General features: G+C 35.0%; 1 protein-coding gene across 2 annotated transcripts; it reads left to right on the forward strand.

The window, feature by feature from the left end:
• The first annotated feature begins 4044 nt into the window (after positions 1-4044).
• Positions 4045-17045, forward strand: LOC135223449 (esterase E4-like). Of its 2 annotated transcripts, none has more exons than XM_064261849.1 (13): positions 4045-4129; positions 4342-4576; positions 5502-5613; positions 6408-6604; positions 6806-6961; positions 7158-7343; positions 10227-10426; positions 11099-11252; positions 12148-12336; positions 14587-14662; positions 14925-15152; positions 15713-15848; positions 16096-17045. In XM_064261849.1, exons 2-13 carry the CDS (start codon positions 4420-4422, stop codon positions 16234-16236), a joined length of 1932 nt encoding a protein of 643 aa, XP_064117919.1. In that variant the 5' UTR covers positions 4045-4129; positions 4342-4419; the 3' UTR covers positions 16237-17045. The 2 variants fall into 2 exon arrangements, with proteins under 2 accessions (XP_064117919.1, XP_064117920.1); XM_064261850.1 differs by lacking the exon at positions 4045-4129 and adding an exon at positions 4162-4184.
• The last annotated feature ends 1438 nt before the right edge of the window (positions 17046-18483 follow it).

The raw sequence follows: 18483 nt of genomic DNA on the forward strand, positions 1-18483 counted from the left end.
CTTTTGGATATCAATGTTCTTATGTTTATGCAAGCACAAGTTATTTATCATCAAGAAGGTAGCATATAAGATAAAGTAGTACTTTCTTCAGCAATAGAAATGGCTCGCCTATTTAACAAAATGCATAGAAAAAGGATGCTATGATCCCCAAAGGATTTTCTCCATTGATGACCCTCTCTGCCTTCTATCCATAGCTTTATTTTTTCCAGTATAGATGACTGCTTAAGAAATCAATACCCACATATTTCTCCTTTATCCGGGCTTTCGTATGTCTAAAAATTATTGTGGTCTTGATTTCTAAATATTAATAATAATAATACCAGATGAGAAAGAAAGAAAGAAAGAAAGAAAGAAAATTGATAAGTATCAAGACCTGAAAATAGAAATAAGAAGGATATGTGATATGCCAGTGGAAATTGTACCCATAATCATAGGAGCACTAGGCACAATCCTAAGACCCCTGAAAAGGAACCTGGAAAAACTAGGTGCTGAAGCAGCTCCAGGACTCATGCACAAGAGCGTGCTACTAGAAACAGTGCGCATAGTAAGAAAAGCAATGGACTCCTAAGGAGGCAGGATGCAAACCTGGAACCCCAAACTATAAAAACCACTCAATCGCATAGGATGAATGTGATAGACCAAATATATATATATATATATATATATGATATATATATATATATATATATATATAATATATATATATATATATATATATATAACTAATGATAATAACAAAAAGCTAACCAACAAATAAGCAAAGATTTAATTCTTTCCTACTCCTTATCTCAATCAATTATGTCACTAAACTCCAAAACGGTAACTTCATCTAACCTAGTAACGACAAAGTTCGTAATCATGCAGAAGCATCTGCCCCACTCTCATCTCTCTCAGACATGGTACCAGACATGAAGGCAAAGTCAAACACGTAAACCTTGGTGTCTCCAAACGGTTCACCTGTATGAAGAAGGTGTGTCTCTTATCCCAGTGACATCACATACCTGAAGGGTTACGGAGAATGACGGATGGTTTTCATCTTTTTTCGATTAAAATTGCGATTCATAATGAGCCTCCACAGAATATAATGGATATATTTGTAAAAATGAGAGAAATGTAACGAAGAAACTTTTGGCACTATATAACTAGAATATCAATAGATTTAAACCTAATAACAATAAGATAATTATGTTTATCATTAGATAAACTAGCAAATAAATTGACGAGAATAAGGTTCTTTTTTAATTACCAATAATCAGAATACTCAGAAACCAAAATAAGGAGCAAATCTGTCCAATAATGTGAAAGACCATTGAATAGGAGTAGAGAAAAATGCACATGAAAACAATAGATACGGTAAATAAGCAAGTCAATAAAATAACAACATTCATCTTATGTTACCTACATCCTGGAAAAACTTTATCATTATATTAATTCAAAAAGGGAGACACAAAAGACCTGAAAATTACAGACCAATAAGTTTACTCTCAGTAATAAATTATATAAAAGATATGCAAAGATCATATTGGGCCAAATAGAAAGACAGCTAAACTTTAATCAACCAAGAGATCAGGCAGGTTATAGAAGCGGGTATTCAACAACTGACCATATCCATGTAATTAACCAGCTAAATGAAAATATCAACAGAGTATGACAAACCACTATGTGTGGCATTTGCAGACTTTGAGAAAGCTTTTTATTCTGTGAGAAAGCTTTTTATTCTGTCAAAACTTCAACAGTAATGAAAGCCCATCAAAAGCAAGGAATAGACGAATCTTATGTTAGAACACTTGAAGATATCTATACGGAAAGTACAGCAATCCCAAAACTTCATAAAGATAGTGAGAAATTCCCGATTGAGAAAGGCGTTAGACAGGGAGACCCCATATCTCCTAAATTATTCACAGTGTGCCTAGAAGTTTTTAAGAATTGAATTTGGGATAAAGGGGGAATTAACATTAATGGGGAATACCTTAACAACTAAAGATTTGCAGATGTCATAGTTCTACTCAGTGAATCAGAAGAAGAACTACAAAAGATAATAGAAGATTTGAATAGAGAAAGCAGAAATGTAGGACTGAAAATGAATTCGAGTAAAACTAAGATAATGTTCAATGAAAATGCAGAGAGACAACCAATAAGAGTTAGGGACGAAGCTCTAGAGATTGTTAATGAATATACGTATTTAGGACAGACAGTAAGTTTTTCCCCAGGACATGAGAGCGATATTAAAAGAAGAATAAGCTTGGGATGAAGAGCTTTTGGTAAACAGAATGAGATTATGAAAAGTAAAATACCACTTTCTCTAAAGTATTCAATCAGATGGTCCCACCAGTATTAACTTATGTACCAGAACTTGGAGCCTTATTAAAGCTTTAGAACATAAGCTAGTTATAACTAAGGAGCTATGGAAAGAAAAAGGATGGGAATAACACTAAGAGACAGAAAAAGAGCAACATGGAAATGAAACCAAACTAAAGTAGAGGTTATTTTAACAAGTAAGAAAAAGAAATGGGCGTAGGCAGGACATATAATGTCAGATAATAGATGGACGAAAAGAATAACAGAATGGGTCCCTAGAGATTGCAAACGAAGCAGGGGAAGGAAGCGAAGACGATGATAAAGAAATTTGCAGGTATAGAATTGGCAGTGGACTAGAAACGGCTGATGATGAGATATATATATATATATATAACTAGTATATATATATATATATATATATATATATCTATATATATATATATATATCATATATTATATTATATATATATATATATATATATATATATAAACACAGTGGTCCCCCATATGCAGGGGGATGCGTACCAGACACCCCGTGAATAGTTAGAACCCGCGAATAGTTGGAACCCCTATAAAAATGCTGAAAACAGAATATTTTGTTAGTTAAAACTCAAGAAAAACCCATCAAAAATTTTGATGCTTGATTTTTTTCATAGTTTTATCACAATAGGTGCCTTTTATGATGAAACTGATAAAAAAAATAAAGAATTTGTGAATATTTCTCATAGAAAAATACAGCAAATACGTGAATTTTCAGTGAATAATGCGGGAAGCGTTCCCAAGAGAAATCTGTAAATCCAGAGAACGCAAATACGGGGGGTCCTCCACTGTATATATATATATATATATATCTATATATATATATATATATATATATATATACTATGTATATGCCTTCTTAACAAAGATATCATGGTTCGTGTTACTGAAACTTCAAAGTTTGGTATGAGGTAGAGAAGCGACGTGTATTTATGAAATTTATTATGAAATATATGCAGGGTCATGCATCACTCAGAAAAAAAAGAAGTGAGTTTAGTTAGAAAGCCGCCAGCATCTTGTTAAAGGGTAGTTAATGTTTTCCTTGTAAAGATGATCACCAGTATCATACATCTTTCCAGGCATATTTCATAGTAACATGCCCATTGTAATTCTCACACTTATCTCTATCTCCTTTCCCTTTATGGAACTGAACAGTTATTCCTCTTATCTATTTCCAAAGGAATGAGAGAAGATAATGTTACATGTATATATATATAATATATATATATATATATAATATCTATATATATATATATATATATATATATAATATATATATATATATATCTTCTTTATTGCTATGCCTTTACATTTAGTTCATTGAATATATGGAACCAAGCTGGTACGTTTGTATATAAAGAATTTTCACCAGAATTGTTGAACTTTTACAAAGTTTATTAAGGTACAAGACTGCATTCTAAGGTAGCATGTTTACTGATCTTTTACCAAGAAAATTAATCATTGATATCATGATTCATCTTACCTGTGTTTTGTTACTCTTATAAATATCATTTGTCATCACAGTCAATTTATTCTCTCTGTAAAACTCAACAAACTGGCTTCATAACAATCATCTTGTTGTCTTATGCCTTGGAGCATAATACGACAATAAAATAACACTCTTTCGACTGTCCATTGTTATCTTCTCTGCCAGAATTATTTTTAGGAGTTACCATGTATAGCAAATACCACTCAACAATTCATATATTCCAGATCACTATCATTGAACTAGTGGTTCTTCACCAGCTAAACCTCCTAAGACTTACTTCTCTTGGAGCAAGCGAACACCAAGGTAATGGCACATTTGACTTATACGCACTTCACCTTCAGTCTATGAGAGGGACCTTGTCAGTGTTATTTTGCTGTATGATTATGTAATCCTTACCCAAACACTGGCTTGCATCTTAATTAACTAGTATGAGCAACAAGTTCTTGAAAAAAATATAGAATAAGTGTTTGAATTTTGAGGTTTACTGATATTAACCACATTTTTTTTTATCACAGTGATTTGATGTTTTTCTCCATGGAAGAAACCCCTGGTACGTAGATCAAAATAACTTCGGTTGTTACAGCACCACAAAAATGAATTGGACTGTGAAATCACCAGCGATGATGCTATTGCTTTTGTTGCATGCAACAGGCCTAGCTCAAGGTCAAGCAACTGCAGGCGAAGAATCTGTTGAGTCATTGCCATCAGATGTTCCAATGACTATGATGGAAAGGCTGACACGGGGACAAGGTAATTATTGTTATTATTATTATTATTATTATTATTATTATTATTATTATTATTATTATTATTATTATAGTGGACCCTCTGTATTCGCGTTCTTGGCATTCACGGACTTAAGTATTTGCGGATTTCTCTATGGACCATATCTACCAATTATTCGCTGAAAATTTGCGTATTCGCTGCATTTTGCTATGATGAATATCCACAAATTACTACATTTTCATACCAATTTCATGATGAAATGCGCTTTTTGTGATAAAACTATCAAGGAACCAGGTAAGTATACATATTTTTAGTGGGTTATTCTTTAGTTTGAACAAACAAAATAGCCCTTTTTAAGCATTTTTGTAGAGGTTCTAAGTATTCGCGGATTCTAGCTATTCACTGGAGGTTCTGGAACGCATCCCCCAAGAGGGGTCCACTGTATTATACTCATAAGAATCTGACCAAAATTTTCATTAATTGAAAGACAAGTTTCCATAACACTCAGTTCCCATAAAATAAGAAATCAAAGAAATACAAGCTCATATAAGACGAATGAAATACTGTGATTACAAGGCAAATGCAAGAAAATAAAAGCAAAAGAATACTAAATGGAACGTGGAGACACATACTATAACACTTTTTCACTTTTATGATTAACCAGTGTCGTGAAAGACTTTGGAGTGTTTTTCTTTCCAATATTTTACTCTGTACTCTTGCATTTATCACTTTTACCTTCTGATGAAAATCCATTTATGTTCTGCTTTTATATTAAAAAAGTTTTTCATCATAAAATTTTGCTTTTCATAACATTTTCAGGCCATAAAATCACATTTGAAAATGAATATGTAGTCAATTACCATTGCAATAAAACAAAATTTAAGTACGTACTTGCAAATTAAGAAATAGTTAGAATTAACAATACCAAATGAAATTTTCCTTTCTGCAGATGGAGGAATAAAGGACTTTTTCGATCTAAGGACCAGCTTGGGCACCATTACTGGACTGAAAGAGCCTACTCGGCCTCCCCATCATCCAAACACGCACATGCATGCCTTCAGGTAAGTCCAGGACTAGAAGAAGTTGCCTCCATCATTACCTTCTGAAACTTGTAGTCTTTCTGGTAAATGTTTAGTGAAATGTTTTTCGTAAAGGAACAGCACTTAACTCTTCACTTGCTGATTCTCTTAGCAAAAAATAATCAAGATAACTGTACAGATATGCCATTGAGCATCAACAGTGCACACTGGTATTTTTTAACATTATGAAAGATCCCTCATGAATCAGGGCAAGCAGCCAGTCCTTGGAAATTTATGGCCAACGTATTTGGAAAAGCAACTTCGAGTGAAAGCACATTGACTGGGGCTTCTTTTCAACTGGCATATGAATAAAATGCGCGAAGAGAGGAGTAAGAACTGGAATCTTGATCATAGTTAGCAAATCTTGATCAGAGTTGGCAACATATAATCATATCGATGTATCTATGAATATTATTATGTATCTTTCAAAGAATCAGGAATGTGTGAAATTGACTGCGAATTTAAGAATGTAACACTGTCGAGGTAGGAATAGGTGTGTAGAAATAGATAGGCTTCATAAGAGATTTTATGGGTATTAAGTTTTAATAGAAAAAAAGAACGAATGGCCTGATTTTGTATATATTACATTATCTTTCAAAACCTATACAAATGCATTCTGTTAAATGAAACTTTGCTTTCACTGTAACTTTTTTTAGCACTTAATATTTGCAGGTAAACCCTAAATATGATTACTCCTGATGTCTCTGTGCCTCAGTATTAGAGAATTAGGCTATAACACAGCAAATGGTAAGACCATGTCTTCCTTTACTGGACAGAGGTATCCCATACGCAAAGGCCCCTGTCGGAGATTTGCGCTTCGCTGACCCCATAGACCTGGTGGATCCGTGGCCAGGGAACTATCTAAATGCCAGTAAACTTGGGTCAGTCTGCCCTCAGTATGACAAGGAGGGCAAGAGTGTTTTGGGAAATGAAGATTGTCTTTTCCTCAATGTTCATACACCATCCCGTCTAGGTAAGATGCCAATATATGAAGTATGAAAACGCAAGTTCAGAAGAATTCAGTACGTATAAGTTTTCCCATTCGGTGTCAGTAAATGAAGTGTCGTCTGTACTGGTCTTTGAAACTAGTTCATATGCATCACTGATATCTCATTTGCCTATGAAAAGTGTTATTCATATAAGGAACACGTCTGACTTAATCTACCAAAAACAGATGAGGAAAACCGAGCAGAGGGCAGCCTCCTCCCAGTGTTTGTCTTTTTCCATGGAGGTGGTTACGTCAGAGGGTCATCGTCCCCCCACGGAGCTGGAAAACTCCTTTCTAGGGATATCATTGTTGTTACCGTCAATTATCGTCTTGGAGCACTAGGTCAGTGAAGGGACTAATTGAAGCACAAGATCTGTCAATTAGTTCATGGAAGTTCATCTCAAGAATATAAGCTTCGCATAAGTATAAGTTTGATATTGTCAAAAATATTGTTTCACTGTATCCACACGGTACTTCATACATCACAGTCCTAATTTCTTCTGTGTCACATCATTTTTCACTTTACTCTTGGAAACAGGGTACCTCAGCATGACGGATTCGCTTCTGCCTGGCAATTATGGGTTGCTTGACCAAGTCTCGGCTCTCAGGTGGGTACGGAGAAACATTGCTCAGTTTGGAGGGGACCCGGACCAAGTCACCATAGGAGGTTTCTCTGCTGGAGCTGCTTCTGTTCACTTTCATATGTATTCGCCTCTATCCAAAGGTATTATTATTATTATTATTATTATTATTATTACTCAATACATTGGACTGACGAGGCATCTTATCCATGGTTCCAGATTCTCACAGGGATCGTCCCAAGATTTGTTGTAAGGAAGACCGGGGTTAGTTGGCACACTTTTTACAATTTTGGTTATTGCGAATATAAAACAAACATTTTTGCAATATTCTTACCATCATTGAAAAAAATTAACATTCGTCTTTATCGCAGAGCAAAATAATTGTTGTTTCCTTTCAATAAGCTTTAGGAAAAAATAACTTTTTCGTGCCAACTTGCCCCGTATACGGGGTAAGTTGGCAAACATTATGGGGTAAGTTGGCACATTGATAATTAAAAGAAAATTACTACATTGCATGTGAATCAAATAGCAAAAAAACCCCTTGAATTTCCAAAATACAAAATATAAGGCATTAGTATCACTTCAATCATCATCTAGTTTTAATTATGGAAGGTTTCAAATAAATCTTCTTCAGTAGTCTTCATGTTCCCACATGTTACATGCCCGGCACTTGGCCCACACCTCTCCTGGCTTACCAAACACAGGCTGTCTTCAGCTGAGCTTTCTTCTGAATCAACAGGAGCAGTTCTTAAACTCTGTATCACGCTGATGACTGATCTGAAGCCCATGTGTCTTTTCGGACATCTCTCGATCTGTTACATACTCATCCGTAAAATCAAAATCTTGAAATAGTCTGTATTCAAAGGTGAAATTCCAGCAACCCTAAACCCATTGAAAACATCAGAATAAGTGACTGCTAGAGGTAAAGCCGAGGAAACATTACCATGAATGTCACAGATGGGGGCATACTTGATCCTGGATTACAAGTCATCCACGAATCACATGCCCTGTTAACGAATTTCTTCAGAGGTCTATAAACACTAACATCCAGGGGCCGCAACTTGTGAGAGCAATTTGGAGGAATTTGTAATGGGGGGGATTCCCCCCCCCCCCATTATTCATTAGGTAAGCGTGTGACACGAGCGGAAGGCAAACCAACACACAGTATTACACATAACCTCTCTCTCTCTCTCTCTCTCTCTCTCTCTCTCTCTCTCTCTCTCTCTCTCTCTCTCTCTCTCTCCAAGGAATCTCTCTCTCTCTCTAGCACCGACACCTCTCTCTCTCTCCACCTCTTTCTCTCCATTCTAACAGGTAATGAAAATGAGAGAGTCGCATCATAACATTAACGTTTATTAACAATGAATAAATAATGGATAATCAAGTCTTACAGACTAACTCGAAAAACCCCAAATAGTACAATGTCTGATAGTAATCATTAGTCACCAAAAAGTCTACACCCATCTGGGAACTCTTTGTCCCCCTCCATTTCCAGAACCGTCTGTTTCAAAGACACGAGAAACACACTCGTTAGCAAACATAAGTTTAAAGACAAAGTTAATGAAATGGAACATCTTACAAGATATCAAACAAGCCATCCCTTTGGCTAAAGTAATTCAACTTGGCTAAAGTAATTCAACTCACCCATGCAGCCGGAATATCTCACTCACTATTCCAAAAAACACTTAGGCACCACCATCGTGGCTCTGCCTTTTTCCCACGAATCTTTGTGCAAGTCTTCCCATAGACTTGCGTATGAAACTATTAAAGGGAAGAGGCACACACGCACATACGAACGCACAGTTCGTTAGCGCCTCGCAACACTAGTTGCATCCAGTTTCACAAAGGCACTTTGAGAAGAGTTCATAAACTGTCGTGCATTGACTTGTCGAACTAAGCATTTTTATCTCACGCCATCCCCAGAAACTGATTGTCAGCTACTCTCAGGTCGTTGCTTCTCACTGTTCTCCACATTCCATAGGTCACAGAGAACACATGGACAATATATTATTAATCAAAAACCCTAGGCCTTACAAATTGATAGGACAATTATCTCATTATCCTTCCAAAAATTCAGAAACAAAACGTAAATGATATAAATAAATAGGCTTACTATTGTTATCAAATAACGTGAGGCAAGTCTACACAAGTGCCAACTTGCCCCTCTTGTTTTGAGCCAACCTGCCCCATCCCTACCATTTCGTACAAAAACACTTACCGGTCCATACCATGAAGCCTTGAATTATTCATTTTAATGGTATAGAATCTTTAAACCATAAGGAAAACTATGCTATAACTGAAAAATAATCTTTCATGAATGCATAGATTTTACAGAAAATAACAGAAAGATAAAAAAAAGTACTTACTACTCAAAATCAAAATTTGTCTCATAAATTCGAGCTCCTACGTTCTATCTCTATAGAAATTTGCTGATAACTGAGGAACCACGTGGCATTTACACAATATATGTATTAGGGTCATCTATTGGTAAACTTTAAAGTTATTTTGAGTGTGCCAACTTACCCCTGTAGCCAACTAGCCCCGGTCTCCCCTACTAGAGATAGTTAAAAATTGGAGCTGAAAATATAGATGAAACTGAAAAGGGCAAAGTGATCCAATGAGATATAAAAGGCAGAAAACAATGCAAATGAAGCCTTTAGGAGTATCGTAGGTTAATACACAAGGCAAGCTGTAAGTGGAACACCAGTGAGCCCAAACCTGAACAAAAAAAAAAAAAAAAAAAAAAAAAACAGCTTCCCTACACACTGCCTCTCTTATCTGGTTTTTGTTTCACATTTTTCATATTACTGCTTTTGCACTAAATAGTTGTACAATTTGTTGCAAATTTCATCAGCTCTTGGTATCTTCAGGTGGTAGTGCATTACGTCTACACTCAAGCTTGATCTTATATTCTGCTTTGGAATCATGTTCGTCTTCATTGGATCTATATCTGGATATTTTCTCTACTGTAAAATCCATCACTTGTCACCATACTTAATTTCAATCGATTATTGCTTCATCTACAGGTTTATTTCACCGTGGAATACTATTAAGTGGAACAGCCTACTGCCCCTGGGCTCTGAGCCGCATTGGGCGTGATCCCTTGATCGCAGCACAAGTACTGGCGCACAAGTTAGGATGCCCCTCTGGTAATTCCAAGGGCTTACGGGAATGCGTTGCCTCCAAGACATTTGAGCAAATTGTCAAAGCCCAGGCTTCATTATATGTAAGTATTTTAATTATTCTGTTATTGTGGTTTTATGTATATTAATTTGTTTTCTCTCGATTGTGAATATGGATAGATTTTCCCTTTCTATTAACAAATTTGGAATTTGAGTCTGGCTGAAACAAATAAAGTTTCACTTTATTTTGCTTCCTATTATGATCTGGCAGTATTAAATACCTGGGAATGAATAAGGTAAACCACTTAATGAATTTATCAAGTGCTGGTCTATCACTTTTCTTGTGTAGTCATATTGCCCAGTCAGCTTATTGCCTGAAATATAATAAAGAGTTAATAAGAAGCAGAACAGTTAAGGTAATTTTTTTTATTTTTGGATAGGAGTAGTATTGTTAATTAGCCATTCATTTAACCTGCTACGAGAGAGAGAGATTGAGTGATTGATTGATTGATTTTACACACTACAACGAATTCACGGTAAGGAAAGCCAGAATTTTTGATAACCCTATGATTCTGATGTATATGATGCTAGGATTCTGAAGTCACTTATATTAAAGCCCTTTCAGCAAGAAAAACCCAATTATCTGTGCACTTTGTAATGTTTCTAAATTTTACTGTTTTGTCTTCTATGGAAGTTGTGATTTGAATAAAGTAACATATATTTGTACAATGAAGAATTAATTTTCGAAATGCTTTCTCAACCCCATCCATCCACAGAAGTACGATCTCACCCCAAAATGGTTTCTGCCAGTAATTGACGGAGGACTTCGCCCTGCACCCTTCCTCCCAGCACCTCTGGGGGAGTTAACCCTTCGTCCAGTGCCCTCACTTATAAGCGTTGTCCCCCAGGAAGGTCTGCTTCATGTCAGTCGTAAGTGAAGTCCTTTCAAAGGACTGTAAGAGCATTCTGAATTTTGAGCTTTAGAACTGCAGTATCTTCCTGTGATTCCTCTTCAATTCTCATGGGAGTAAATTGAAGATCTATCTCGGGAGCTTATTTTATTTCTGTTAATCCTCAACTTGGGAGAATTTGTAAGCACTATTCTTTAGTAATGGAGTGAAGAAACTGTATTCAGTAACTCAGGGCTCCAGCTGTAACAGAAGATTAGTCTTGCTTCTCTCAAAGGCATTTACTGAATTTCAAAATCTATCTCTACCATTAGAATTTCTCAGCATTAATCAAAAAAAGTCGAGCCGTGTAAAATTTGGAAAAAACGAACTGTAGGTATTTGTCTTGAAAAGATAAAGTAACATGTGTTAAAGTCATTAGAATGTTAGCAATACTATTTATAACTCATATTCCTGTAGGTCTCATTATGTACTTTCCTTTTCCTTCCTCTTTTCTCCCTTGTTCCCTTCCTTGAAATGATGGTTTTTTTCTTGTCTCTAGTTATCTTTATTTCAGTATTGTCTGTTGTGATTGAAATTATTTAGTTCTCCTGTTGGTTCATTTACATAAATAAATGTGTTTCAACGATTGTGTATTTGTTTTTAAAAAAATTATGTACAAGGAGAAAAAGTTCTGCTCATTTGCTGAGGAATTGTTTCAGCTACCATATCTCTTAGAACATGAATTTATAATTATTTACTGTAATAATAAAATTGAAGTTCCTTAAACAATACCTGAGAAGACAAAACAACCAATTCAATTTCAATAAGTGCACAAATTTTTTTTTACTTAGTCTTTGAAATCAATTATGGGAGAGAGTTGTGGAACTTTTTGGCTTGTGTTACTAGAGAATATAACTTAAAACTCTTTTTCCCAGTCATGCTTGTACTGTCAGAGCAGCTGCACAATGTGACAGCTCTCTACAATGAGATGGCACGATTCCAGTTTGTGAACTGGCCGGATCCTGAAGCTGAAGAACGCATGAAGGACCTGGCTGAAGCTTTTTATTTTAGCGAACATGCAAAAACATCTCGTGATGTTTTGGTGGAACAACTCACTGAGGCGAGTCCAAAACTAAAAGTTGAGAGTAATTTTCTTTCTTTTCTCCATTTTACTCTACAGATTTTGTATCAACTACAGTGAAACAAGACAAGCATTTTAGTGTGTCATTAACCTTTTATACATGGTTAAGAACGGGTACTTATATATACACACAAAATGACCACAAGCACTCACATGCTGGGCTTCGGTTATTCAAATCTACATAAACATATTATTATATATTGCTACTTTCAAAATGCATATTTCCCCTCTTTGAAATGTCATGTAGAATTGTGCAACATTTTTTCAGATTCCTAGATAGCTTAGAATAGGATGTTTTAAATGTGTGTTCAGATTTCGCATACCATAATGTAAAAGAATATATATATGTAACGTAGAATATAAAAAGAGAGAGATTTTCTTTGTCCGTTTGAAACAACGAGTGTTTTCCCTTTTATGTCAACACTTTGAGATTAGAGGGTCTGGGAGATCCGTTTGCTTCCCTGATCTGTCAACGCCTTTGATAAGCAAGCTCAAATCTTCATTTCTGTTTTGAGAATCTGTCATCGTATGTGATAAGCCTTCTGCTCCGTGTCGATCGAGTAGAGTACATGTCTGTTGAGCAGAATCGACTCATACGTGTATGTCTTTGATCTAAGCCACGTGCTCATTTCACATTTCTTTAAGAAATTGCGTCAGATTTCGAAGATTTTGGAAGAATTATTGTCTCAAAACGTTTTGTGTCATCTCCTCAGTCCAGTTTTCACAAGGGAAGATTTCATTATATCTTAGAACCTCGAGGCATTAACATCTCGCTCTCGCTCTCTCTCTCTCTCTTTATCTCTCTCTCTCTCTCTCTTTCTCCCGCGACATCCTTGAGATTATATTAACGTAACGTAAATTGGTCACTTGTAACTTAGAATTTCATATTTGATATTTCTTTGAGTTTGTTTAGTGTTATTTAGTTGTTTTTTTTGTGGAATCTGAACAAACATTGTTTCGTAACGGCGCCTGGTTTTTGTGAAAGTGTGAATCAAGCCCGCAGCAAAGAAAGAAAGAAGTTGGTATACCAAGGTATATTTTTATTAGTTGCAACTAATAACCAAAAGTTAATGGGAACAGTGGTTTGGTAAAAACTGATGGTTACAATGTTTTGAGTGAAAAGATTTACACTATTACACATTGCAAATTTCTGTTTTGTGTTTGTTTCATTTTGTGCATTTTTTCATTTTCTTGTTGAAGTGTGCCTTTTTATTTTGATACTGTCCACATTTTTCTGTATTTTCATTTACATTTGCAATTTATTTGACTTCGTTATTTTCATTGCTTAATCATTGCACATTTAATTAAATTTAACACTTGTGAATTAATTTGCATTTACTTAGAATTCTTTTCAAGTTTTATTATTGTTTAGCACTTGTGAATTAATTTAAAATTTTCAATTATTGCCTAACACTTTTGAATTTCAATTGAATTAATTTTCCTGAATTTTGTAATAAATTAATTTTGATTTAATTTTACTTAATTCAAGAATTAATTAAACTTTACTTTGTTTTCAAGTAACAGTAATTTTCCCTGATATTGGGAATTTTACTTATAAATTTTGAATTTAATAATAAATTTTTGTATTTAAAATTTTTACAAGTATTTCATTTCTAACCAGTATATTTGCATTTAATTATGATTATGATTATCTTAGGTAGAAACATAGAGTGGTAATTGATTTGCTTTCCTTCAATTTACTTGAAGTGACTTAGAACCAGGGAAGTACTTAGACTTCTGAAATCAGGGAAATACTTAGACTTTTAAAGTTGTTGATGGAGTGATGCCCTTTGATTAATTTAATTACTTACAAGATTACCTCACACCTGTTTTGATGAACTTAGTCTGGTTTTCTGCAATACTGGTAAGTTGTTAAGGGATCACTGTTGCCTTTTGAGTATTCAGTCGTTTAATACCTGTTATGAGGGTTCAGGTGTCTGGCTTCTGGTGAGGTAATAATTGATGAATGGTAACCAGATACTTGGCACTTCGTAACAACCAGGGCTGTTTGGATGCTGACCAATTCCAGATATTTGTCAACAAACTGAATGATTTGATTTAAAGAATAGGGCTTCCAATAGAAACTCTTCTCTGCTGGAATAACTCCTGGGTCTGGTCACAATAATATAAGTTAATTTTCTCCAGTTTAGAGTTTTTAATATTTTGTATAATCATCTAAGAAATATTACTTATCAAGATTTAGTAAAGAACATATGTCATTATTTTCAGGGAGTATCCAGTTACAGTTTCTTGAAATGCAGTTGGGAGGGAGCAGCCTCCCTTGCTGAATCTGGAGCACTTGTTTACACGTTAGTGAAACGATATTACATTTTTATCCTTATTTTTCTTGTTTGTAAGCATTCTATTAAGTGGAAAACTGCTCACAACATTAAAATTTCATATTTTGGAAACTAATAATAATAACTATTAATTTAATGTGATACAAGATAAGTAAAAATTTCATAGTACATATATATATATATATATATCTATATATATATATCAATATATAATAATAATATATATATAAATGGGAAATTAACTGATTCTGTCTTGTTCTCGTTTCGAAAGTTCTGTCATGACTCACCGTGACCCTAACACTCCAACATGGTCAGGACTCCTTTATAAGAGACTGAAGGAGATGGGAATCAAGACACCAGCTCTTGATGCGTACGTGTCCCATGGAGATGACCTGCTTTACCTCTTTGATTTTCCTTATGTTCTCAAGAAAGAGTCCAGCAGAGATCAGAGGGTGGGCCAGATGATTCTTCAGATGTGGGCAAACTTCATCATCACTGGGTGAGTTTCAGACCTCTTTAATTTTTCAGTCTTTTAGTATCTGCTATGTGGAAGTGTGCCTATTAAGATATTGGACTTTTTTGTTGTGAATATTTGTACATTATGAATAATACAGTATTCAAAGTTATAAATATAATTGGGTACTTTTGAGGAGTTGCTAAACTCCCATTTTGAACCAGAAATAAAAATTCTCAAATTAATCAATGTATGTAACCAAACTGTAAATATGGCTGTATTGGATACGGAGTGATTAGAAATAGGAGTTGTTATAACTGACGGAGCAGAGAAGTACACAAAAATTCAATGTTGTTTCATTGGAATTTCGAGGTTTGGTAAGAGGTGTTATAGAGTATTGGCTTGATTTATTTGTGGCTCATTACTTAATATGGGAAAAGAAACATCAGCTAAATTAAATTTCAAAACGTTCATAATTCTTGACATAATAATAAGAATTGCTCTTCGACACAGAGCAGTCCTTGCTTCAAAGCCAACAGCATCATAACATATTGGTATTTTTTTGTTACACTCATTGTTTATCATATTGTTTTTCCTTTCCCCAGAAATCCTCAAGAAGACCTGGGTCTTTTTTCCTTGGGAGACATTCCAAAATGGGATCCTGTTGTACCTCACCAGCCTGTTGGCTACTACAAGATAGCTGTTGAGCCCTCCATGGTACACAGACCTTTCGATGTGAAGGTAACTTACAGAATTTTCAAATTTTGTGGTAAATAAACATCAGTTTTTTAATATTCAAAATTTGTTTCTTCATCACATTGATGTCTTTTTAAGCAACTTCATCAACCATCATATGTTGAAACTTGTAATGGTTTCATCTCCTGTTTCAAGTAAACAAAAAAGATAATCTTGTTTCTACAGAAAGTGAGTGAGTTTAGGAATAAATTCAAGGATCAATAAAAAGATTGATAAATCTTTCAATTCACAGGATATGAACTTCTGGAAGAATATTGTGCCAAATCCTGATTTACGACATGGTTTTCGAGCGAGACAGATTCTGCAAGATGTTGGCAAACAAAGCATTGTGGGTGAATGCCAATCTAATGAGAATTGTGATTTGTCACCTTAGAGATCTCTCATGTGTAAGGGCAGAATATGAAATAGGTGTCTGCGTTTAAACCCTTCCTGCTATGTATCCTCTCTGAGGCCTGATTCTGTGATGTACTGTTGGCCAACGAAGAATTGGCGTAGTTTCTTCATTCATTGTTCGTTATGGAAACATTGCCATAAGCAGGTGTCAGATTATTTACTTAACAATAAATAACATTTCCTTTCAAAGGTCCTATACTTGAAATAAATTACATTTGAATTTAGTAGACTTATTCAACGCATTAAGGATAATTATTTTGCAAAGTAAGGAAAATATATACCGATGGGTCCACGAATTCTAATTTTATTCTCAGCTCTAGCTTCGTGACAGCCTAAGCATTTTGAAGTTGGCTTTGTTGCCGCTCAAGTCTTGACCCAACATATCGTACTGCACTGGGGTGTTGTCATTTCGTCTCCTACAACCGATAAATAATACATTAAGGCATTAACATTCTTTAATAACGATGATTAATTCAAATAATTTTGTCCTTTGATCAATAAAATAATTTGCATGACACATTTAGTGGGCCTAAATTTGATTTCTGATTTTCACACATGATTAGCCTAGGTCTATTTTCAGCAGTATACTCTCTCGAATACGTAATGTGAATGAATATTTAAATCGACAATATCTATATAAATCTGCTTTATTTGATAATTCCCGTTATATTTGTTTTAGTGGCCATGTTCGCCTTGTTTCTTATCCTTTTCATAATTGTTTAACATAATGTACTCAGACCTAGCTATTCAAAGTAAAAAAGCAATCATAAAAAAATCAAACTAATATAATTCAGTCTTTTATTCTTTATCAAAATCCTTGCATATCATCCTGTTTCATCTGGACACATTGGAAAGCTGTGGGAGTCAAAACTATTTCTGTAGCTATTCATTTTTTCTAAATAGAAATTAATGAAACTTAGTTTCACATGTATGGCTAGACTTACACCATAAGCATATAAGTAGCTGACAGGATAAGAAATATAAAAGGTGAAGTTCTCGTTTAAGTCTGTTTCATATGTTTTTTTTTTTTTTCCAAAAAAAAACTACTGCTTTAATCAGGAGTTTCTTTTTGACAGCTACAACAATCATACAGGGTGTAACACGAGACACGAGTGTATGCAAATATTTTGGGGAATGAAAGATAAAGTAACTTTGAACAGAAAATATTTTATAAACATACATTTTAAGGTTTCCGTTGTCGCTGCGTGGAATTTTAAAATAACCGTTATCATTAGAGATGCTCTCAGGCGATGGAGTTCGTAGCGAGAAGTCGGATCGAGTCGCCTGAGATGTGAAAGAGAGCGGAGGTGGCGTATAGGAGTGATGGAGGGAATGGGCAGATGTTACTAAAGTATCTGTCGTGAATTTCGAACTGATCATTCGAAATCCCCGCCATTTAACTTCACAAGTGTTGCGTTAAATTGGGGCAAGACTGAGGGATCTCGCGGGCGATTCATTGAACAGAAAGCTGTCCAATACACGACAGTTTATGACGCAATTCCTAAATGCATGGCGGGGAAGGAGCGCGTCTCATAGAAAAGAAGACGTTATGAATTTTCGTTAATAAATATAATTCGCTGATCACTAGTAAGAGATAAATTATCTATGTATAGATTTGGAGCCAAGGACTCCATAGTCATTAAAGAATTTGCAGATTACGGCCTTCAGCCAGAACTTTAAGTTAATTCATTGATCTTAAATAATAACGTAACAGTCATATTTCACATTCAAGAATAAAATAGATTTAGTAATATACGTAATGTCGAAATAATCGATGATTCCCGCCTAAATTACAAGGATTCTGTAGTTCACGCGGGGAAGCGTAAGTTTCCTTTGAAGAAGGGCGAAGTGACGCGTCATTCCTGCCCAGAATCTGATCCGTGTAAGTACCGTAAAAATTTGTGTGTCTCTCAATTCTCCGACTCCCAGCCGTCGCCATGCTAGGTCGAATTCCGTCTTAACAGTAAGTTAACTTTATCCACGTATATATGTGCCATCCCTGCGATGAGGGACTCTATTTATACAGCAAAAGAAAGCTGCCAGTGCAAGAAAGTTATTTGTTTGTGACATTAAGTCAATGGGTCTCGTATTGTGCAGATTTTTCGTCCAGTTGTGGACTTGGTGCTTTACAAGCACGTGACATCAAAGATCCTATGTGCTGTAACATACAAAGGCCATGAGAAGTTTCAAGTATTTGTATTAAATTGATAAAAGCAGTACGAAACTG

The sequence above is a fragment of the Macrobrachium nipponense genome, chromosome 10, assembly GCF_015104395.2.
Source record: "Macrobrachium nipponense isolate FS-2020 chromosome 10, ASM1510439v2, whole genome shotgun sequence".
Lineage (NCBI taxonomy): Eukaryota > Metazoa > Arthropoda > Malacostraca > Decapoda > Palaemonidae > Macrobrachium > Macrobrachium nipponense.